A 22,880-nucleotide genomic window follows, 5' to 3' on the forward strand; every position below is an offset into this window, starting at 1 on the left:
GGCACGGGGGCGCGGCCGGGCTGGAGCTGCGCGACGCGGCCGTTGCTTTCACTTTCAGCCAGTGGATGGCAGCGTCCACCAGACCACCACCGATGCCGTCCGCCGCAGCCTCGCGCGATCCACAGGATAGAAGATTCCGGCTGCCTCCCCCGGCGCGCGGGTGGGACTGGACGGGACGGGCCCCGTCGGGTTTTGTCCCCGTGTAGTGTAAAATCCGTCGCTGTCGCGCTCACCAAGCACACGGGCGTGCAAGTGCGAATCCCGAGACGCAATGAAGCGCCACCGCTATATATACACCGGCGCGGCGCATCAGACGGAGCAGGCTTCAAAGCAACAAAAGCTAGAGGCGCCCGCGCCTCCTCCCTGCGTGGCCGCTCTCTCCTGCTCCGTCTCTCTCGCTCCACTCACTACTTAGCCCAGAGCTCGCCCGTCGTTGCGCTCTCTCTCTCTCTCTCTCTCTTCTCCTTTGGCACTCTGCTACCTCGATCCAGGAAAAGAAATTCCGCGTCTCCTGCCCTCCTGTAGCTGGTGCGTTCCTTCATTTCCCCCTGCCTGCCTTTTGTGTGCGTTCACATTTCTCCATTTGCTACGCAGATAAGTTTTGCATATAGGAACTAGGATTGATTGAGTACCCATATATGTACTTTACTGCTTTGCAGTTTTGATGTTAAAACTTCGTAATGATAGAGGGGCTGCATATGCATCAATTGATGCACGGGCAGGGCGTTTTCCTTCCTTCTAGACAAGAAATACTGTAAGGCTGGTCATAGTGGGGAGTAACATATACTAGTATCATGCATATGATACTAGTGTATGATACTACATCTATAGTGCATAATAACATAAAGTAGTATCATAGATGGTCTTATTTATTGACATGCATGACACATAGTAGCATAACATTTATTATATTACAGTATCTACCTATGTTACTAAGGTCATGCTTGGATCCAAGGGACTATTTTTAGTCTGACTAAAACTAGTCTCTTTTAGAGGCTAAAGTTCCAATCACCCCTGACTAAAGAGAGGCTAGCACTAGTCTTGAGACTAAAAAAATTTAGTCAGGGGAACCCTACTAAAATGTGGATTAGTTCTCTCTCTCCTCATTTAACTCCTCTCCTTTAACACATGTGAGGTCGGGATTGGAGGGTTTGGAGGATAGTAAATGCTCATTAACTCATTTTAGTCTATTTAGTATTTGTATCCAAGCATGAGTGAGGCTAGCAAGTTTTAGTTATGGGACTAAAATGTATCCAAGCACCCTCTAATACCCTCTCTCTCTTCTTTAATTGACTGCCACATAAGCATGTTTGCGAGTCCCAAGTACATGATACTAGTTATGTTACCCTTACTATGGCCCAGCCTTATACTCTCTCGGTCTCAAAATAAGTGTCGTTGATTTAGTACAAAGCGACACTTATTTTGGGACGAAAGAAGTAGAAAGTATGCACCCACACACATATATAGCCCAGTGATAAAGCAATATGTACAAGGTCCCACGTTGAACGCTTCATGGTTCTAACCCGTGACGGAGCTAGAGGGTGGACCTGAAATTGTCCAATAGCCCTTGTATCATAGAAAATGATTTAAAATTTTAAAATAAATATATTTATATGAACATTTTCATTGTTGGCCCACCCTAGCCCATTAGGCTAGATCCACCACTTGTTCTAGCCAGCACTACTAGGAGTGATTCTCAAAAAAAAAAAAAACTAGCAGTACTATAAGTATGGACCCATGTATGTATCTCAATTTAATCATAATAATGCTGTATTGCTTTTTGGTGCATTTCTTGATTCATATCATGTACTCTGATTAATTTTCCTGGGAAGCGGTAATCCTCCACATGGACATTTTTCGGGGGTGAGAAACACATGGCCATATTGTTAATTATCGTAGAATAGCTCTTCTGAACAAAGAGAAGTAGAGAACAATGGAGAAATATTGCTGCGACTGGTTAGGGGTATTGGACAGAGGAATCAGCATTCCATACGCATGGTTCATGTCGCTGACAGTGACCTGTTAGTGTACATCAGTACTTGACAAAACATAGGTTAGCTCCATGCCAAGATGATGCATGCAGAAAGCGTGGAACTTCGCCCGTTTGGAGATCATGTAGTAGAGTCTCGCCGTGCACCCTGCACCTTTCGATCGTGTGTGGTCGGCAACGATCTGCTGTTGATCCAACTGCAGGCACCAGAACTCGCATTTCGCCGTCGTGTGACGCAATACTAGACAACGGCCATAAGTTTTTTTTCCTTTCTTTTTTGACCGAAGAAAATGGTCACATGTGACAACGGTAATAAGGACCTTTGTTCTGCTCCAGGAATCGAATTGTTCTGTGCGACCACTTGCTGAATGAGTCGAATGTCGACATGAAGTATGAACACATCCAAGATCCGGTTCTAGTTATCCGAGGTCGAGAGGCTGGGAAAAGATTGGGTATATCCAATTAATGTACCTGCTAAAATATCTGCATAAGTTTATGTATAAATCTGCAGTGCTTAGAAACTTAGAAGAGAGTTTGGTATTCAGAGAGTACATTTCTGTTGCTGAAGAATTAGAGCATGAGAAGACTGATATTTGCTAGGACCCTAGTCTAACAAGAACTATCTCTTTAGTAGCTTGGTCCCCACGATTGTTCGGTACAATGATTTAATTGTCTTGGAAGTCTTTTCACACTTCAATTTCCATCAACTGCAATAAAAGTACGAATACAACTATGGTGATAGCCAACTGCAAACTGCTTTCGTTCGTTTCTGGAATTTAAGCAGTGTCTACTTTTGTGGAAATATCATCTAGGCATTTATATTTTCATCAGATGCAGTAATGGGCCCAAACTAATTTTAGGATCCCTTATTTTTAGGTACACAGTATGTCAACCTCACCTCTTCAGATATATTTCTGGTGACTAATTTTTAGGATCCCTTATTTTCAGGTACACAGGATGTCAACCTCACCTCTTCAGATATATGTCTGGTGCATTCTCCTATTTGCCATTGTTGGAATATCCACATCTTTACCTCTGGAAAAAGATGCACTCCTCGACATAAAAATTCATTTGGAGGATCCACAAAATTACCTGAGCAACTGGGATGAATCTCACTCACCGTGCCAGTTTCACGGTGTAACGTGTGATGAAATTTCTGGTGTGGTCACAGGAGTATCACTCTCAAATGCCTCGCTGTCAGGCACAATATCACCATCATTTTCTGTTCTCCACCAGTTGCGTACTTTGGACCTCAGTGCAAATTCCATCTCAGGCACTATCCCTGCTGCACTGACCAACTGCACAAATTTGCAAGTTCTTAATTTGTCAGTGAACAGCTTGACAGGCCAATTGCCTGATCTTTCATCATTGCTCAAACTGCAAGTTCTTGATTTATCAACAAATAGTTTTTCTGGTGCATTCCCTGTGTGGATCAGCAAATTGTCAGGCCTAACTGAATTAGGCCTAGGAGAGAACCGTTTCGATGAAGGTGGTGTTCCTGAAAGCATTGGACTCCTGAAGAACCTGACATGGCTATTCTTGGGGCAGTGCAACCTTAGAGGAGAGATACCAGCTTCAGTTTTTCACTTGGAGTCACTTGGGACCCTGGACTTCTCGCGCAATCAGATGACCGGTGTGTTCCCGAAGGCGATATCCAACTTGCGCAACCTGTGGAAGATTGAGCTCTACCAAAACAATCTGACCGGTGAAATTCCTCCTGAGCTTGCACACCTGACATTGTTGTCTGAATTTGATGTGTCTCATAATCAACTTACTGGTGTACTGCCCAAGGAAATTGCTAGCCTGAAGAATCTTAAGATCTTCCATATCTACAGGAACAACTTCTATGGTGAGCTTCCTGAAGGACTGGGGAACTGGGAGTTTCTTGAGTCATTTTCAACTTATGAAAATCAATTCTCAGGAAACTTTCCTGCCAACCTTGGCAGATTCTCACCACTCAATACAATTGACATATCAGAGAACTATTTTACCGGTGAATTTCCAAAGTTCCTGTGTCAAAGCGACAAGCTGCAGTTCTTACTGGCTTTGAGCAACAACTTCTCAGGTGAATTCCCCAGCTCTTACTCTTCTTGCAAGACTCTAGAGAGGTTTAGAGTAAGTAAAAATCAGTTCAGTGGGAGCATTCCTCATGGCATATGGGGATTGCCTAATGCTGTGATCATTGACGTTGCTGACAATGGATTTATTGGAGGAATATCTTCCGATATAGGCATTTCAGCCACCCTAACCCAGCTGCTTGTTCAGAACAACAATTTCTCTAGTGAACTTCCAATGGAGCTGGGAAATCTCTCTCAGCTGAAGAAGCTGGTTGCTTCCAACAACAGATTCTCTGGCCAAGTCCCTGCACAGATTGGTAACCTGAAGCAATTGTCATACCTGCATTTGGAGCAGAATGCACTGGAAGGGTCAATACCACCAGAAATTGGTTTGTGCAACAGCCTAGTTGACCTTGATCTTGCAGAGAATTCTTTGTCTGGCAAAATTCCTGACACAGTTGGCTCCCTTTTGATGCTGGATTCACTCAATCTATCCCACAACATGATCTCTGGTGAAATCCCTGATGCATTGCAGTCACTGAGGCCAACCTATGTTGATTTCTCTCACAACAATTTGTCTGGACCAATCCCCCCACAGCTCCTGATGATTGCCGGAGATGATGCATTCTCTGAAAACTCTGACCTATGTGTCACTGACACTTCAGAAGGGTGGAGGCAATCTGGCACCAGTTTACGCCCTTGCCAATGGATTGACAACCACCATAGCTTCTCACGGAGGCAGCTTTTTGCTGTGCTGATCATGGTGACCTCTTTGGTTGTTCTCTTATCTGGATTGGCATGCCTGAGGTATGAAAATAACAGGCTTGAGGATTTCAACAGAAAGCAAGACACCGAGAGTGGTGATAACAGTGACTCAAAGTGGATTGTCGAGTCCTTCCATGTGCGAGGGCTCAATCCATCAGCTGCTTTGCCGGTACCCGTTGTTACATAGCTCGCTGTAAGTTTGAGACATCCTGTCACTTACATTGACTTATCTTTACATCTTTTTTCTAGTTACTAATGCTGTAACGGTTTAGCATTTAGTCTTCTGTGTAAGTACTGTAGAAAATATTTTGCCAGTGCTACCCAAACTCAGCTACTCTATTATTCATCTTGTCCTGTCCTGGTAAATAACGCCGTCTAATGAAGCAAATAACTAACTATTTAATTTGACTATTAAAGCAGTATAATTGATGTAGTATCTGTCACTTGATATCAATATCTGTTAAATGGATGCAGTTTGTCTTTTAAGTTCTCCATAATGTCCTTACACGTTTTGGTATCAAGTCATTAAAGTAGACCTATCCATGTATATTTGAGTAGTAACATTAACAAGTGAAATATTACTTACTCTTTAGATGCATATAAATACACCTTAAAGATAGCAGTCTGAAGATTCAAGTCTTACATCAGCTTATCTCTGAACTGCAGAGCTTCCATATTCTCTAAAGGCGAGAGAAAAGAGTGACATGAGCTCTAGTGTTGCGCCGTCAGAGTTTCTTAGTGGACGTAGCCGGACAGACTACCAGTTTGAAGGTGAACTGGAAACTGTGTCCGGGGTTTGATCACATAACTTCAGCGGCTTGATCTAAAAGCCGGCAGCTATGCATCAGAAGATATAATAAAGGTCTTGAACATTGCCATCGTCTGAATTACTCGAGCCCCTTCTGAGCGACCGGCGATGAGAGAGGTTGTGAAAATGCTTATTGACATTGATTCTACTTCAGTATTCGGAGGGCAAAGAACAAGAATAATAAGTAAAAGCAGGTTACCTTTTCTTTGTAAGATGCCACCATCAACAAGATGAGGACCTTTACACTCAGAATAGCAACAACACTCTGAAGTAGGAGATTAGAATGTACTACTAGTGAGCTGGAAGCAAGTAACTAGCAGGCTGTTAATAATAATCTGGAGGTGTAGTAGCCTCTGGTAGCCTCATAGGTCTTGTTTCTGCAGCAGTTTCTGTATAAATTCAGTCATATAGCTTGCAGTTTCTGTAAAAATGTTAGATGATAATTTACTGTACTACTGTTAGATAATGATGAAACATAGCAGCGTAGTCCAAATTCGACTACTTTGAATGGGCTCGATTTGATCAAAAGCAGCATGTCCACACAGTACTTCCTATTTCACATGTTAGTCATTCTTGCAAGTTTATTTAGAGAGGTAGTAGAAACAGGCCAATGGGTCATTACAGCCGATCCAGCTAAGCTGTTAGCTCCAAATCTTCGCGGAACTGATCGGATATCACATCCCGATACGTGGACATCAGAGAAAAATGATACGATACAGTACAGAGACTCAGCCTACAGATTCAACCGCTATTCTACAAAGTCTTGTACATCCTCTAGCTGACAGTTTTGAAAGGGGTGGAGACCTTGAGGCTATCCACGATGTCACTCACAGAGCCTATCCCCACTGCCACTGAGATCATCAGGCAGACCATGCTCAAACCTTGCAGGAGATACCACTTCGTCCCCTTGGTGATCTTCCCCTGGGCAATGTGCATGCTTATGGGGAAGTACACAGTTAGTGGCCAGAAGCTGAACGCGCCGAGGAGCCCTAGCACCGCGTTGAAGAATGGTATCATCATTGCCACCACTGTTGTTGCAATAACTATGACGGTCCGTAAGACGAGCTTGTAGGGCGCGACGGTCACCGAGCCTCGTTGCATGAGCGGGATGCTAACGGTGTATGCACTGCTGATGAACTTGGTGTCTGGCCACCTGGAGACAATCCACCTCTCTGCTGTAGCGAATATGGGCTGTGCATAGACCTGCATTGAGGAAAACATTTTAGTTCAAGCTGTCGAACAGTTCAGCTGCAAGGCTCACTTCAAGCAGTTCAGCTTTTCAAATTTATGGGATATGCAGATTCTCAATTTATGATTGAGATGTACTGACCTGATACGCCCCAATCAGGTGGAGGATGAGGCACATGTTGGCGATGTCGACGAGCCAGAATGGCCCTAATCCGGGGGCCGTCAGGATGTTGCCGGGAGCATCTGAACCAAATGCGGCATATCCGGCGCAGCCAACAGAGATGTAGAATATGGTGGTGGCTCCAATTCCATACATTGCTGCCTTCTTCATGGTCTTGTGCTCAGATGGTGGGGACTTCAGCGTATCCTGAAAACAAGCAAGAAGTTACTGACAAGATCACTGCCACTTGGAGTAATATTCTGAAATAAAAACATGTGTATCTGAATTCTGATCAAACATATAATTTCTGGAGTTTGAGTATCTGAATCATCATCATCCATGCCTACCTGGATCTCAATCAGCACTTCTGCGAAAGTGTAGGCAAAGGCAATGTTCCCAAGGGCAAGGAGCACGTCCCACGTCTTTTTGCTGGACGACGCCGCAGTGGCGCCTGCGATCCTGCCGTCCGGTCGGAGGCCGTGCGACGCCCACTCCGTCACCGAGAGCGCGAGCCCGATGAACGAGTAGGCGAACGACATGACCGCCGCGACGACCGAGAGCCACGTGATGTGCTCCAGGCCGGGGAACTGGGACAGCACCACCTGGACCACGGTGAAGGCCAGCATGAGCACGGTCCCCGGCGCGTCGCAGCGCGCGCCCTGGCCGTTCTCGTGCACGCAGTCCGACCTCCTGATCGCACTTCGCAGGCAGAGCACACAAAGAGAAAAAGAAAAACAGGATTCAGCATGTCCCTGAATGATAATAAATTTGTCATAGTTTGATTCGTGATGAGGAGGTGGACTGAATTTTGGTTGTTAGTTTGATGATACTCACACCATGCTGATGGTCGCGGTGATGGTGTAGCCGACCATGGTGCCCCACAGGTTCCCGTACTGGGCGATCCCGCACATGAAGACCTCTCTGGGACCTGGGGAAAAGTTTCAGGCATTGGGTTGAGAACCTTCTGGTGCGCGTGTGGAGGAACAGAGAGAGGGGGAGGGGGGACACGTACTGAGGTAGGATCGGACGGCGTCGGTGTAGGTGTGGTTCCGGGCGCCGGTGACGGGGTCGGGCGCGCGGTAGGCGTTGGCGAGCAGCGTGGAAGTGTAGTAGGTGACGCACGCGAAGCCCACCAGCGCGAGCGGGCCGGCCACCCATCCCAGCTGCGCCACGCTCCACGCCAGCGCCAGCACGCCGGAGCCGATCACCGCCGTCACAATGTGCGCCGTCGCCGTCCATACCGTCCCTGCAACGAACAAGAAAAAAAGACCGCCGCCGCCGCCGGGGCCGATAAATCCAGTCCCCAGGAGGAATAGTCGTGTACGCTAAAGCCGTTAAACAAACGCCCCTATAAACCAGGCAAAAAGAGAGTCGAGAGAGCACAGGGATGGGCGGCGCACCTTTGCGCTCGTGCTCGCCCGTCTCGACGTCCTCTGCTGCTGCGGCGGCGGCGGCGTCGGCGGCGGCGTGCTTGTCCATCTTCTCGCCGCGTGGCGTGGCGTGAGGGGGTGGGAGTCAGAGGGGCGGATGCGGTAATGAACCCACCAGGACGGGGGTTTGGTCGGTACGTATTTATAGGGACTCCGAGCAGAGTTGGGGCTTTAAACCGGCGCTCTCATGATAGGGTCGGCACTCTGACCTGTAAAACACCGGCATTCCAGGTTCAGCGCCGTCGGACTCCATTGGGCAGGGTTCGGATCCAATGCCCCGACTCATTAAACCCAAAACCTCGAAAGTGCACGCGCACTAAATGGAGAGAACGAGCGGCCGAAGCAGAGCCGCTCGATCTCGTCCCGATCGACGGCGCGGGGTGTCCAGGTGTCCCCTGGTCGGGTGGTGGAGCCGCGCCGCTCTGACCCGCGCGTGGACCGGTCGTCTGGTCCGATTGCGCCGCGCGCGCGCGAGATAAACCTCTTCTGGGACCCACATGTCATAGAGGATTAGTCAGTTCCCCAGCGTATTAGTCGTTGTGTGTAGTGGTCGGCGGTTTCGAATTTCGTGTCATTACCCCGTCCATCCGCCACCTATCGCGGCCCATTCCCCCTCTTTCCCCCTTGCTTTCGCCGTTGGTTGGTGCTCGGAGGCGGTTCCAAATCCGCCGAGTTGTGTTCGACGGCGGGGCGCTCCGCGAGGGTCGTCGTCCGCGGCGGCACAGGTACTGCTCCTACGCGCGCTCCGCGTTCTTCGTCCCTACTTGTTTCTCCACTCACCCGCCTCCTTTTTTCTGGTGAGGTCGCACGTTTTCCGGTGAGGTCGCGGTCATTGTCAGGGAGGTCGAGGTAGAGGTTGAAGTCGAGGTCGAGGTCGGGGTTAGGGGGGTCGAACTCATTTTCCGGCGAGGTTGAGATCACCCCCGCAGACTATTTCGATTGGGAAACCGCCGGATTGGCAAGGGTGGGCTAGGGTCATGCTCATCCCGTCGTTTTTGCGTTGCAATAGGGGGAGAACTCGTGCATATACATACGGGATGAGTGGTTCAGGGAGGATGAGTGGTTTGCGGCGATAGAGCCTCGTCTGTGGATTGTAGCCTCGCGGTGTGCAACTCTGTTGCCCCTTGCGTGCAAATTAGGAGCAGTAGTAGACAATTTTTGAGATAATATAGCCAATGTGCCAGCCTTGTGGTGGTTCTGCTGGGTCATGTGTTTTTCCCTGTTGTGTGTAATTAGGGACCATTACTTGTGCAAATTAGTACTTATGCTTGCCAATTTCCCAACATTCTCTGACCAAGCTGCCAACCTTTGTGATTGATCTGGTGGTCCGAGTGTTTTCCCGCTGCCGTGTGCAAGTAGGAACCCTTGTTTGTGCAATTTAGCATCAATGCGTGCCAATTTTTGCAATATAGTCTACCCAATCTGCCAGCCTTGTGGTGGATGTGGTGGTCCACGTGTTTTTATTCGGCTGTGTGCAAATAGATATCATCACTTGTGCAAATTAGTATCAATGGTTGACAATTTTCCAATATAGTCTACTGATTTTTCTGCCAGCCTTTGTGCTGAATCTGGTCGTTCATGTGTGTTTCCCCTGCCTTGTGCAATCAGGCACCCTTGTTTGTGCAATTTAGTATCAATGCTTGCCAGTTTTCCAATATGGTCTACCCAATCTGTTAGTCTTGTTGTGTATGTGGTTGTTCATGTGTGTTTCCCCTGTTGTGTGCAACCAGGGACCATTATTTATGCAAATTAGTTCCAATGCTTGCCAGTTTTTTGGATTGGGCATCTTCTTGCCTTAGTGAAAGTAGTTGGCTTATAAGCTGTGCAGTTGCACAAGGCGGACTGCCCAGTTGGCTGCATCACTGTAGTAGTTGGCTGTCCTCATGTTTTACAGTTTTTTTTTTGCACTAGGTGCCCTGCTTATGTGTAGAGGTTTGCAGATCAAAGCAAGCTTTTATGTTTTCTCTACTTCATTTGCGCATCTTCTAACTATGTTTTCTTTCTTGTATTTCCCCCACAGGCTAAAAATGGTTAATAGGAGGAGAAGCTGATGGCAATGAAGGAGATGTATTTTTCTCATTTTTTTCTGCATATTTGAGTTGTTTTCAACTTATCCATGTATGCTTATGTCCCTTTTTTCATGTTTTTTTGGTTGCTTAATTAGGGTTTCGAAAGTCAGTCCCTTCGCCGGAACTCAAAGCGTGCTGCTAATCGCTAGCCATGTCCAAAACATAGTGTTGAGCAAGGAGAGGAAGTTAAGGTAAGGGCATGCTGATTACACATTCATTTTATTTTGGGTCATATAATAATTTTTTCCCCATACCCATGTTTTTTTATTTTCTTAGGATGTTGATCAGTTTCGGGTTGTAAAGCGGACTAAACGTGCAGCAGCAGCAGGGCAAGCTGAATCATCTACTAGGGTAAGTAAATCCTTGAATATCCATGTTTCTCGGGTTTTTAGGGGTTGATGAAATTATGCAGCCGTTGGCACAACTATTTTTGTTCTACTTGATCAATTACCATCTTGTAGTTGACATCACTGGTCATTTTGATGTACATATAGTTTTCACAGAAGTTGGCATGAGTTGGTATCTTTGTAGTTGACATCACTGGTCACCATTTTTGTGCAGGCAGCAGCTGGTGGAGCAGGTGTCTCATCTTTCGCAGCAGATGCTGAGGTATGGGGTTTTTTGTGTGTGTGTTTATGAGCTATTGAACTTTTTCTTGCAAACCTTTTTTTAGTTGTTGTTATCTTCTTTCCAACATCATGCTTTATCGTTGCACATCCCCTAGAACTTTTTGTAGTTGTCAGGTCTAGTATGTTTCCCTAGTTTTCTTGCAGGTTGCACACTGGTAATCTTCAGTTGCCATGATGAGCTTTCTTAGTTGCACAAAAACATCATATTAGTTGGCATGATCCATTTTATATTTATATAGTTTTTGCAACACTGATCCACATGATCATTGCTCATTTTTTCACAGTCCAGTTTTTTGTCTTGTGTTTATTTTTTTTTCATCATCAGGCCAGCGGTGAAGGAGTTGAGGTGGCTGCCCGGGAAGATGTGGAACGACCATCACAAGCTGGCAGGTTAAGGGCATCACCAGGGCGGTTTGTGAAGTTCAACAGCTCGCTATCCCCGCCACAGAAGTCTGAGCTAGTTTCAAGGTTGTTTGGGGCCCTCTTGAACTTATCAGATACACTTCCAGGGGATTTCAGTAAATTCCTGGTGCAGTCCTACCAGCCAAAGACCTCTGAAATGGTGTTCCCAGGCAGGGGAAGTATCTGTGTCGATACTGACAGTGTTCAAAGGGTATTTGATCTTCCTAACAGGGGTCAAAAAGTCAGATATAAAGTTGACAAGTATACAACTAGGAGATTCAGAGAGACTTTCAACATACGTGGAGATTCTCATCCCCAGATCACTACATGGACCAAGATGATTAAGGATATGGGGGAAGAACGGATGACACATTCTTTATGGCCTGGCTTGTGGTTGCATTCAACACTTTCCTAGCACCAACCACGGCCCTGAGGCTGAGCCCAGAGTGCTACGGACTCGTGCTAGATCATGAAAACCTCAAGAACACAAACATCTGCCTTTTTGTAGTAGAACACATTAATGAAGCTTTCCGGAACATGGACAAGGCGAAGCAAACTATTTGCTGCTGCTTGTATCACTTGATGGTGAGTGAAAACTAGCACTTCCATGTGTTTTTATTCTTTTTGTGCAGTTATAGTTTCTGAAAATACCCTTCATAATAACTGAAATTTGGTTTTCCTTTTTTGGTTCTGCGGCAGATCCTGTACCTTGACGTGCTCGTTCATCACATCCCAGTAAGCAACTGTGCGATACAAGTGAATGCATGGGACAGTAACCTAATTGCCAAGGTGATCAAGAAGGACACAATCTCTCTTGGTGTGTTCGGCAAATTACAAGTGAGTTCCCTTTTGTTTTTTTTCAACAGTGGCTATTTTTATGTTCTATTCATTTCTGCCCAGTTTTAATTCCTTGGTAGCCGCATATACGATTTTGATATCAGCTTTTCGACACTTTTTGGTAGTTGCGCAAAAACTGTAATCTGTTGGCACAATAATGCCTGTAGTTGCACAGCTTGTAGCTTTAGTTTGGCATGTGGTTACATATTTCAAGTTGCACAGTTTTACTTATCTTGTTGCACAGATGTGTGACAACAGTTGGCAGAAAATTTAATGGCTAACTGAACTAGTTTTTGGTTTAGTTGCAGAAAATTCTACCCAGTTGGTTGCATCCCTTTTTTTAGTTGGATGTTCACATGTTCTGCACTTTGCATTAGTTGTCTTCCTGTTTATACTAGGTTGGTTATCTATTAGTTTGCTTAGTTGGGGGTTGGCTGTCCTTATGTTCTGCAGTTGTTTGCATATGTTGTTGAGTTGCACAAGTTGGTAGAAATTTAGGTAGAGATTTAGGTAGACACTTTTTGGTAGTTGCGCAAAAACTGTAATCAGTTGGCACAATAATGCCTGTAGTTGCACAACTTGTAGCTCTAGTTTTGGCATGTGGTCACATGTTCATTTTTTGTATGAGACATCATATGTTTCAAGTTGCACAGTTTTACTTATCTTGTTGCACAGATGTGTGACAGCAGTTGGCAGAAACATTTTTTTCAGGTGACCTGTGGGGTGCACCTTTTTTTTGTGCAATTGCATACATGTAGAATCCTGTCTGCCCAGCATTTTGTTGTTGTTGCATAAGTTATAACAATCTGTTTTTCGTTCAACATAATATCTGTTTTGATAACCTTGTCCTTTTCTTTTTCTCCTTTTCGCATCAGCTTAAAGAGGAGTACAGGGGCACGGAGCAGACACCACTGTTTGGTGGTCTTTTGCAAGCTCAAGCATTCGTTGCATCCAAATTACCACTAACGTATAATCCGCAAGTAAGTCTTTTGCATAAACAAGTTTTGATCATTTACCGACATTTCTTTTTTTAAACTGTTTATAATTGAATGAGTATTCAATTTTTTATTGTGTTGATGCAGAAAAAGGCAAAGATTACCAAAGTGGTCAATAACTTGTGCAAGGCAGTAACTGAACAGGTTGGCACCTTCATTGAAGCAGTTGCCAAGATCAATGATGAGGAACTGGATGTTGATCCATATGTACAACAGACATCAACAGGAACCGCTCCATCATGTCGTGCTCCAAAAAGGAAGAGACGGGTTTCACCTATACAAGAAGAAGAAGAGTTTGATGAGGAGGAGACAGAAGAAGAAGATGAAATGGAAGTACCACAAGATGTTGAAGACGAGGGGAGACAGATGAGGATGAATCAGAGGAGGATGACAAAGAAGAAGATGAGCAGGAGGAGGAGGAGGAGGAGGAGGAGGAGGAGGAGGAGGAGGAGGAAGAGGAGCGGGAGGACAATGAAGAAGAAGATGAGGAGGAGGAGGAGGAGGAGGAGGAGGAGGAGGAGGAGGAAGAGGAGCGGGAGGACAATAAAGAAGAAGATGAGGAGGAGGAGGAGGAGGAGGAGGAGGAGGAGGAAGAGGAGGAGGAGGACAAAGGAGAGGAGGAGGGCAAGGAGTAAGATTGTGAGGCAGAGGAGGAGGAACAAGAAAATGAGGCCAAAGAAGGAGATAAAGACAAAGCTGCAGCAATCGATGGTAGTGAAGGGGAAGGAGATGACGAGGAAGAACACGAGGATGCCGATCCTGATGATCAAGAGGGATCCAATGGAGGCAGTGACAGTTCCGACGATGATGATGACAATGCCCCTGGTTCTGGTGGTACTGGCGGCAACACAACCAGGGTGAGTAGCAGATCTGCCAACCCTGCCAGCAGCAGCAACTCAATGAGCAGCAGGAGCACACTACAGATGTTGATCGACACAACTTGCTGGAAAGACAAGAATCTGCCAAAGTCAAAGAAAAATGACGAAGCAGAGTCTCGGGCAGCATTGACATGTTCAAGCTGTGCAACATGAAGCCAGCTTTGCCAACCACTTTCCATGTGCCAGATTTCCATGATCGAGAGTTGTGTGACAAGAATGATTTTGCTATTGACCAGAATTTGCTCTTCTTGAATGAGACTGAAAAGAATCCAGTTGACATGGAGGAAGCAGGGAAGGGTCTTGATTGGGTTCATTCAAAGGAAAAATACAAGGAATATTTGAAGCAGCTTCCAGATATTAGCTCCAGCAAGAGCAAGGCAGCACTAGTGGCAAACCCTCATGTGGTCCAGAAGAGCAAAGGAGTTACAATGAAGAAGAATCTGAAGTTGCCTCAAACCAAGCAACAGATGCCGAGGGAAGATGCAGAAATAAATGTGGACAAGGAAGCTGTGGTGCAAACTGTTGTGCCAACTGTAGTGATCAGAGAGCCAACCACCACTCAAGATGTGTCAGCAATACCTGTTGAGCCTACAACCATCACAAGAGTTCAATAGAACAAGGGGAAGATTCCTCTGTCAACAGTCCCACCTAAACCAGCTAAGCAACAAAAGATTGTCAAGTTTGCCAAGGGCACAAAGGAGGAACAGGGCAGAAAAGGTGTGGGGTCCAGACACGAGACAGAACAACATGCCACAGCCAACGATGCAGGACTGCCAAGTTCTGCTAGTTTGGTACCAACTCAGGCTGCAAAGGTGCCAATTGCAGATACCAGTATACCAACTGAAGTGGTCACAGTCAAAACTAGTAGAGTTGCTCAGGAAGACTCAACTACAATCGCAAGCCCCAAGGTGACAATTCATAGAGATTCTTCAATGCCAAACACGGAAGGAGGTTGTCATTCTGTCAAACTACCGTCTCCAAGAGCTATCACAAAGCATCCAAGCAAGTCTGCATCATTAAGAGCTGATTTTCAGAACACATTAACACAAAGAGGAGGTGTTCAACATTGTAAGCAGGTGCAAGTCTCCCAGGCCGCCAACCACAACATTATTGCGAACCAGGTCAGCAAACGATGCACCTGTGAATGTGCCGCAAGAAGATGCCCCTTGCCTTCAACCCATATGCAGATCAAATTCCTGCAGCTATCATGGTGACGGGTACTCTGATGCACCAACTTTTGACCTGGGCATAGATGATGATGATGGGCATGTTGCAGGACTTGCTCCAGCAGCACAAAAAGGGGAAGCAAACATGGTTGTCATAGATGAGGATGAGTTAGACCCAGCAACAGCGAATTAAGGATGCATTGTTGCTGATGAGGGCAAGGGATTAGCTCACCAGCCAGATGTTGGATCACCAGACATCTGCGACACCCCGATATGCGGATAACTAGTTGTTGGCATGAGAAGTTCTTCAGGACCACCTATTGCATGAAGACAGAGGAGGGTAATAAGGCCCGGAGCATCTCAAAGGTCTCCATTCATTGATTACAACAAAAAGAAGACCTTCAACTCCAATGAGGCAGTCAACAAGCTTTACACTGCCATTGTGTATTGGTTCAGGCATATCCCAGGAGCAGATGATGAGAATACTAGGCAAGCCAACTCCCCAGAGTCTATATACATATCTTTTTTCAGTTGCATAGTACCACCCACTTAGTTGCACAGCAAGCACAACATGTTGCACAGAATAGTGCTTTAAATTGCACACTCTTTGTTTTTTTAATTGCACAGCAGAATGGTGTAGTTGGGTAGGGCACGGGCACTTGTATTGCTACGGTGTTTAAAGGCTAGCAGGGGATGCATGTCAAGGGCTCCCGTTGTGCGATTTTAGGGCGATGGAGAGCGGTTGTTCGTTGTCCAGGGCTGTTGCTGTCAAGGGCAGGGGGTTTGAGATCTGTTCATGATTTCTCCTAGTCCTTCTTCAAGTTTTATGTCGAGTTCAAGTTCTATGTTGTTCTCCCCAGTTGGCTGCATCCATATAGTAGTTGGTTGTCCATATGCTCTGCAGTTGCACTAGTTGTCTTACTGTTTGTACTAGTTGGTTGTCTACACATTGTTCAGTTGCACAAGTTTGCCTACTGAGTTGGCTGCATCACTATACTAGTTGGCTGTCCATGTGTTCTACACTGGACACTAGTTGCCCTGCTTAGTTTGCTTGCTATTTTGTGCTAGGTTGGCTGTCTACGCGTCGTTCAGTTGCACAAGTTGCCTGATTAGTTGGCTGCATCCATATACTAGTAGGTTGTCCACATGGTTTGCTTTTTTGCACTAGTTGTCATGCTTTAGGTTTGCTCCTGTTTTGTATTAGGTTGGTTGTATATGTTGTTGAGTTCCACAAAGTTGCCCTGCTTCCTGTTTTGCATTTCTTTTTGTCCTAGTCCTTTTGTTTGTCCCAGCTGCACAAATTATCATACTCAACTGGCTGGCTTTAGTAAACTATTTTTCTCCCTAGTTATTTCTTGCCTTAGTTGGCTTCCTGTTTGTACTAGGTTGGTTTGTCTATTAGTCTACTTAGTTGGGGGTTGGCTGTCTATTAGTCTACTAGATGATGAGAACACCATGCTCCAACTCCCCACAACCTATATACATATCTTTTTTCAGTTGCACAGTACCACCCACTTAGTTGCATAGCAAGCAGAGCATGTTGCACAGAACAGTGCTTTAAATTGCACACTCTTGTTTTTTTATTCCACATTTTCTTCTTTCTTTATGTGACCCTTCAAGCTAATTTTTTCTTTCATTTCTTTTAAAAAATGCAGCCCTGAGATAATTAAGTATGGTAATTTCTTCATTTCCTTGAAGGAGTTAGTTGATTCGATGAAGCCAAAGCAGTGGCTTTCAAAAATTGTTATTGAGACTGGAATCATACACATCATGGATAACTTACCAGAAGGGTCAAAGAAAGTTGTCATGCCATTGAGGTTTTCTGTAAGTTTTTCAAAAACTTTATACCCTCTTCCTTTTTTTGTACCACTTTTGTTGACCAACCAGGGAGTCTTTTTCATACCCTAGTGCTTGAGGCATGTTTATAATTTCTGCAGATCAATTTACAGTAGGGGATCTACAATGTGAATGAGATAAATAAGAAGTTTGAATACAAGAACCGTCTCAACAAGAAAGATTTGGTGATTGATGTGCCCACATGATTCATCTCATATTTGGCACTCATAGCATATTCATTTGCACATGACACATCTATTAGTTGGCAAATACCTTCTGCCAACCTGTTTCAACTTTCACATCTCATTTTTGTAGTGTTTTTTCTTACCTACAGTGTGTATCTATATCTGGATCGTTCACGCGTGCAGGTCATGCTGCCAGTGCTTGAGTGCGATAATGTAAACGACCGCGAAGGAGGCATGCATTATTGGGTCTTCAACATCAACTTGAGGGACGGACGTTTCGAAGTCCTTGATTCAAACAGGAAGCTAGAAGACATTGAGTTGATGAACACCGCCTCTACAATTGCGGGGGCAGTACGCTAGCTATGGAGGAAGCATTACCAAAGCAGAGCATCGAGCACTTTCAGATTATTGACATCGATGTACCGAAGTAGCTTGGCAAGTAAGATAAGAAGCATTACATTCTTCTCTATTTTTTCAATCAATCTGTAATCTTTTAAAATTTCCTACTTGTACAATCTGTTTTTCATTTTTATGACTTTCTCATGGATCATCTAGCCAATTGCACAGTTGAACATCAGTAGTTGCACAGTGCCACATAATTAGTTGCACAGTGCCACATAAGTAGTTGCAAAGTGCCACATAATTAGTTGCACAGTGCCACAAAGTACATTGTCTTATTGGTTTTAAAAGCCTCCAGCATTTTATCTTTTTCCCCACTGCAGCAATGAGTGTGGTCTGTTCACACTGCTTAACGCCACTAAGTGGAACGGGAGCCTACTGCCCAACTATGAGCCCAAGGAAGTACTCAACATCAGGAAGAAGCTGGCATATGATTGGGTTACCAGCACACACAACTTTGCCCCATGGAGGATTGCTGAGATACGAAAAGGACTAGGTCAGTACACTTTTTTATTCTTTGCCATTTTTCGATGCCTTGCTGGTTTGCACAATTTTTATAAACATTTTGTAGTTGTATATTAGTAGTATTCCTGTTGCAACTCAATGTCATCACTTTTGTTCACACATTACGAGAATTGGGCATACAATTGTTCGACAACTAAATATTAAATGATTTGCCATCAAAGGCACAAATAGCAACCATTTTACATAGTGCATTAACTAATTCAAGGAAAACAACTTAGAGAGCAGAAAGCATAGTTGTTGAATGTGTCCACTTTTTGGCCCCTAAATTGCTCAAAAACCATCATTCTTTTCTATTTTTCCCTTTTTTGATACAAATGATACAAGAGAATCAAAGCAGCCTGAGTGGACACACACCCGCAGTGTGCTCTGTAGATTGGCAGTGGCTGCATTTATTTTTCTTCTTTGGGTGTAGCTCCAGCGCCGATTTGTACCGTTGACTCTTCGCCCTACCCTTTGTAGTAGACCTTGGAGGATCCCTAGGCACAAAATCATCATAGGCTTGTGCCGGGGATGGAGCCTCCAACTGGGGAGGACCATCAAGAGCTTGTGTTTGATCACATGTGGAATAATCATATAAAAAGTTTAGTTTTTTTCCGCGCAACCACGACTGATGTTCTCTGCAACCACACAACTTATGTTGTGCAACTAACTAGTTGCTGTGTGCAAATTAAGTTTAAAAGAAAACCTGTAGTAGCACGGCCCGTCATGCCACTTGGTTGGTAATCACCTATAGCCAGAACAGGAAAAAGCAAGTTAGTTAGTTTGTCTTGATGCTTGAACTAATAGAGCACGCGCAACTGGGTAGCCTGTTCTGTGCAACTGGGCACCATGATGTGCGCAACTGAAATCACACACACACACACACACACTTGCTTGGGGAGTTGGGGCAGGTAATTACCTGGATGACGAGCCCTCTGAGTACTCCCTGTAGTGCCATTGGGAGGAGCACGCGGGGCACTGCTTGTTGGGCCAGGCGGGGGAGGAGGTGGAGGACCATGCTGTGTAGGTCCTGGAGGTGGAGGAGGTCCTCGAGGGTTGCCATCAACTATAGCTAGAACAGGAAAAACTAGTTAGTTGTTTATCTTGATGCTCGAACTAACATAGCGTGCGCAACTGGGTAGCATGTTCTGTGTAACTGTGCACCATGATGTGTGCAACTGAAATCACACAACTAGGTAGATGGGGTGTTGGGCTGGTAATTACTTGGATGATGAGTGAGGGAGTCCTGGATAAGGGGGTATCCGGACAGCCGGACTATATACATTGGCCGGACTGTTGGACTATGAAGATACAAGATTGAAGGCTTCGTCCCGTGTCCGGATGGGACTCTCCTTGGCGTGGAAGGCAAGCTTGGCGATTCGGATGTAGATCTCCTTCTCTGTAAACCGACTCTATGTAACCCTAGCCCCTTCCGGTGTCTATATAAACCGGAGGGTTTAGTCCGTAGGACAAAAGAACAATCATACCATAGGCTAGCTTCTAGGGTTTAGCCTCTCTGATCTCGTGGTAGATCAACTCTTGTAATACTCATATCATCAAGATAAATCAAGCAGGAAGTAGGGTTTTACCTCCATTGAGAGGGCCCGAACCTGGGTAAACATCGTGTCCCCAGCCTCCTGTTACCATTGGCCTTGGACGCACAGTTCGTAACCCCCTACCCGAGATCCGCCGGTTTTGACACCGACATTGCTGCTTTCATTGAGAGTTCCTCTGTGTCGTCGCTGTAAGGCTCGATGGCTTCTCCAACCTTCAACAACATCATCCTGGGTGAGACTTTCCTCCCCGGACAGATCTTCGTGTTCGGCGGCTTTGCACTGCGGGCCAACTCGTTTGGCCATCTGGAGCAGATCAACAGCTACGCCCCTCGCCATTAGGTCAGGTTCGGAAACCTAAACTACACTACCGACATCCACGGAAACTTGATCTTCATTGGATTCGGGCCCATGTCAGGAGCGCCGAACGGTCACGACGTGCATGACCTAGATCTGCCATCGGATAATATCCAGAACATCGCACCTGCTACGGATCTGGACTTTGTTCCAGAGCAGGTCGTGCCTTCCGAGGACGGGTGGATGGACCCCGCCCCGTAAGCCGCACACTCCTCGGCATTGGAGCCGAACGCAGACTCCTCTCCTAAAGGAATTTGTATCTCCGGACCCCCGGACTCATCTCCGGTCGTGTGTTCCGGACCGTGCACATCCATGCCCATCGAATCTAACTGGGCTCCAGTTATGGAGTTCGCCGCCGCGGATATCTTTCAGCACTCACCCTTCGGAGACGTGCTAAATTCATTAAGGTCTCTCTCTCTGTCAGGAGACTCCTGGCCGAACTATGTCCGGCTCGAGTGGGAAGCTGACGACGAAGAAGTTCGTTACCCACCCACCACCCACTTAATAGCCACGGTTGATGACTTGACCGACGTGCTTAACTTTGATTTCGAAGACATCGACGGTATAGACGATGATGCGGGAGAAGAACAGGAACCACCGCCCACAGGGCGCTGGACTGCCACCTCTTCATATGATATATATATATATATATATATATATATATATATATATATATGGTGGATACTCCAGAAGAAAACAACGGCGATGAGGTAACACGAGATAACCCCTCAGGGAAGAAATCAAAGCATGGGCGTCACCGGCGCCGCTCCAAGCCCCGCCACAGCAACACCGGCACTGGTTAAGAAAATCCAGATGGTGCCGAAGAGGAATACGATCCTGATCAACCCACCTTCGAGCAAGCCGAACAGAAACACAGGCAGACCAGCCCAGACGAACAGGTAACGGACGGATACATGGAGGACGATAACTATATGCCTCCCTCTGAAGACGAGGTGAGCCTCGGCGACAACGAATTCGGCGTACCAGAGGATCCCATAGAACAGGAGCGCTTTAAGCGCCGGCTTATAGCCACTCCAAGAAGCCTGAAACAGACACAGCAGCACCTTCAAGCTGATCAGAATCTACTCACAGACAGGCGGACTAAGACCCGGGCAGCCGAGGAATACGGACTCGAGCGCCGAACAAAATACTACCGAAAGCGCAGGCTACTGCCTCAATTCGAGGAGGCGGCACTAAAAATCAAACGCAGGCCTACACCCCGCCGACAGCACACTGCGGCAAGGGGCTGCGTGCAAGACCAGCATTACATACCAAACAGCAACATAGCAAGCACCCCGGGCGCATCAGCAGACAAAAACAGAGCCCGCAAACCTTGGTGCAACAAATATAAGCGTCCTAAGACAAAGAATGGCGCCAAGGAAACGACGATCAACACAGGAGCCCGTAGTCCTCAACTCGTTGAGCGGGAGAAGAGACTTCAACATCTTAATTCGGGCCCCTCCAGCCTGAACCGCATACTTGACCGCCCATGTCAAATTCATGGTACCCCAGGAGCGGCAGGCAATCACACCAATAGAGAATGCTGGGTCTTTAAACAGATCGGCAGGCCGACGCCGGAAGGAGCATGAAGAGGTCCCAGGGCAAGAAGCCCAGATTATCAAGTCTAGGGATCGATCACTTAAGGATCAGACCCACCTAAAAACTCATTTTCGAGTGTCATCACCAGGCGCAAAAGCCACTCAGGCCCCGCCACTCTGGAGATGGTCTTCGGATCGCCCAAAATTGCCATACCAAAGAACTAACTTTCGGCATTACACCTCTAGGCAGTAGCTATTCAGCACCGCTAGGACACACTGCGACTCGACTCATTATCACCCAATGCCCACAACAATTTAAAAACAAACCAGACCCGCGTGATGTAGTCACAATTGCGGGCAAGACCAAGCTTCTCCTCGGCGCCAAAGAGTGTTCGACTACTTTATTAACAGAAGCAGCGAGTCACGTTTTTTTCAATCGAACTTAGATTCGACAGCCGAACTCCCGGACACCGACAAAGGAGTCCGAACTACTTCATGATACCCCAGCTCACACAGATCCTTCAGCATAAGCTGGACGGGTCACATCCCACGGCGCAGCCACTGCTCACGCACGCCTTTTAACATTATTTGCAGGTTCGCCTTCGCGCATAACTGGATCGGCGACTTGGAATCAGCTCGGACGCACACAGGGGGAATCTCCACCCCACCTGAATACAATTCGGATATTCCTCTGGACTCGCGCACAGCTCCCCACCGCCCGGTCCCAACAGGTTCTGCCGTCATGCCTCTCTCTTATAACATCCACCGTACTCATACGCATAGACGTATTACTTAAATATAGCATGTAGAGTCATTTGATGCTTATCTGCTATTATTTCTTAAACGACATTTTGTCATAACGACATCCGAACATCGTGTTATGCCTTTAAACGCCAGGGGCTTCATCGCACCTATACTACGACGACTAAAGTCCGAACACCTTCCCGGTCATTCGGCACCCCGAACTTATAGCATTATATGCATCAGCTCCGAATCATGTCTTGGGTCATTGGTTGGGTTTGCCCGGCTCCCATGTTTTGGTACCTTACGTTCCGCAATATCGGCTAAGGTAGCGCTAGGAGAACTACTGCGATTGTGTCCCGGTTCTTCCGAATGAACACCTCAGTAGAGAAA

At 46.3% G+C, this 22,880-nt stretch overlaps 2 protein-coding genes across 3 annotated transcripts; one reads left to right on the forward strand and one right to left on the reverse strand.

Annotated features, from left to right (window-relative positions):
* Nucleotides 1-332: 332 nt before the first annotated feature.
* LOC123071625 (receptor protein-tyrosine kinase CEPR2) lies at nt 333-5,664 on the forward strand. Of its 2 annotated transcripts, XM_044495205.1 has the most exons (4): nt 333-528; nt 2,327-2,442; nt 2,939-5,005; nt 5,479-5,664. In XM_044495205.1, the coding sequence occupies exon 3, from the start codon at nt 2,948-2,950 to the stop codon at nt 4,997-4,999; it is 2,052 nt and encodes a 683-aa protein (XP_044351140.1). In that variant the 5' UTR covers nt 333-528; nt 2,327-2,442; nt 2,939-2,947; the 3' UTR covers nt 5,000-5,005; nt 5,479-5,664. The 2 variants fall into 2 exon arrangements, with proteins under 2 accessions (XP_044351140.1, XP_044351139.1); XM_044495204.1 differs by lacking the exon at nt 2,327-2,442.
* A 519-nt stretch (nt 5,665-6,183) lies between these two features.
* On the reverse strand, nt 6,184-8,598 carry LOC123071626 (amino acid permease 6). Its single transcript, XM_044495206.1, has 6 exons — nt 8,369-8,598; nt 7,981-8,214; nt 7,803-7,896; nt 7,316-7,667; nt 6,951-7,175; nt 6,184-6,823 (listed from the first exon to the last, which is right to left on the reverse strand). Exons 1-6 carry the CDS (start codon nt 8,445-8,447, stop codon nt 6,395-6,397), a joined length of 1,413 nt encoding a protein of 470 aa, XP_044351141.1. The 5' UTR covers nt 8,448-8,598; the 3' UTR covers nt 6,184-6,394.
* Between the last annotated feature and the right edge of the window lie 14,282 nt (nt 8,599-22,880).

This window comes from Triticum aestivum, chromosome 3B (assembly GCF_018294505.1).
Source record: "Triticum aestivum cultivar Chinese Spring chromosome 3B, IWGSC CS RefSeq v2.1, whole genome shotgun sequence".
NCBI lineage: Eukaryota > Viridiplantae > Streptophyta > Magnoliopsida > Poales > Poaceae > Triticum > Triticum aestivum.

Coding starts and splice junctions, on each gene's coding strand:
- LOC123071626 (XM_044495206.1), bottom strand. CDS start 8,447: ATGGACAAGCACGCCGCCGCCGACGCCGCCGCCGCCGCAGCAGCAGAG. Junction 7,897..7,980: donor CGCCGTCCGATCCTACCTCA/GTACGTGTCCCC, acceptor ACTTTTCCCCAG/GTCCCAGAGAGGTCTTCATG. Junction 7,176..7,315: donor AAGTGCTGATTGAGATCCAG/GTAGGCATGGAT, acceptor GCTTGTTTTCAG/GATACGCTGAAGTCCCCACC.
- LOC123071625 (XM_044495205.1), top strand. CDS start 2,948: ATGTCAACCTCACCTCTTCAGATATATGTCTGGTGCATTCTCCTATTT.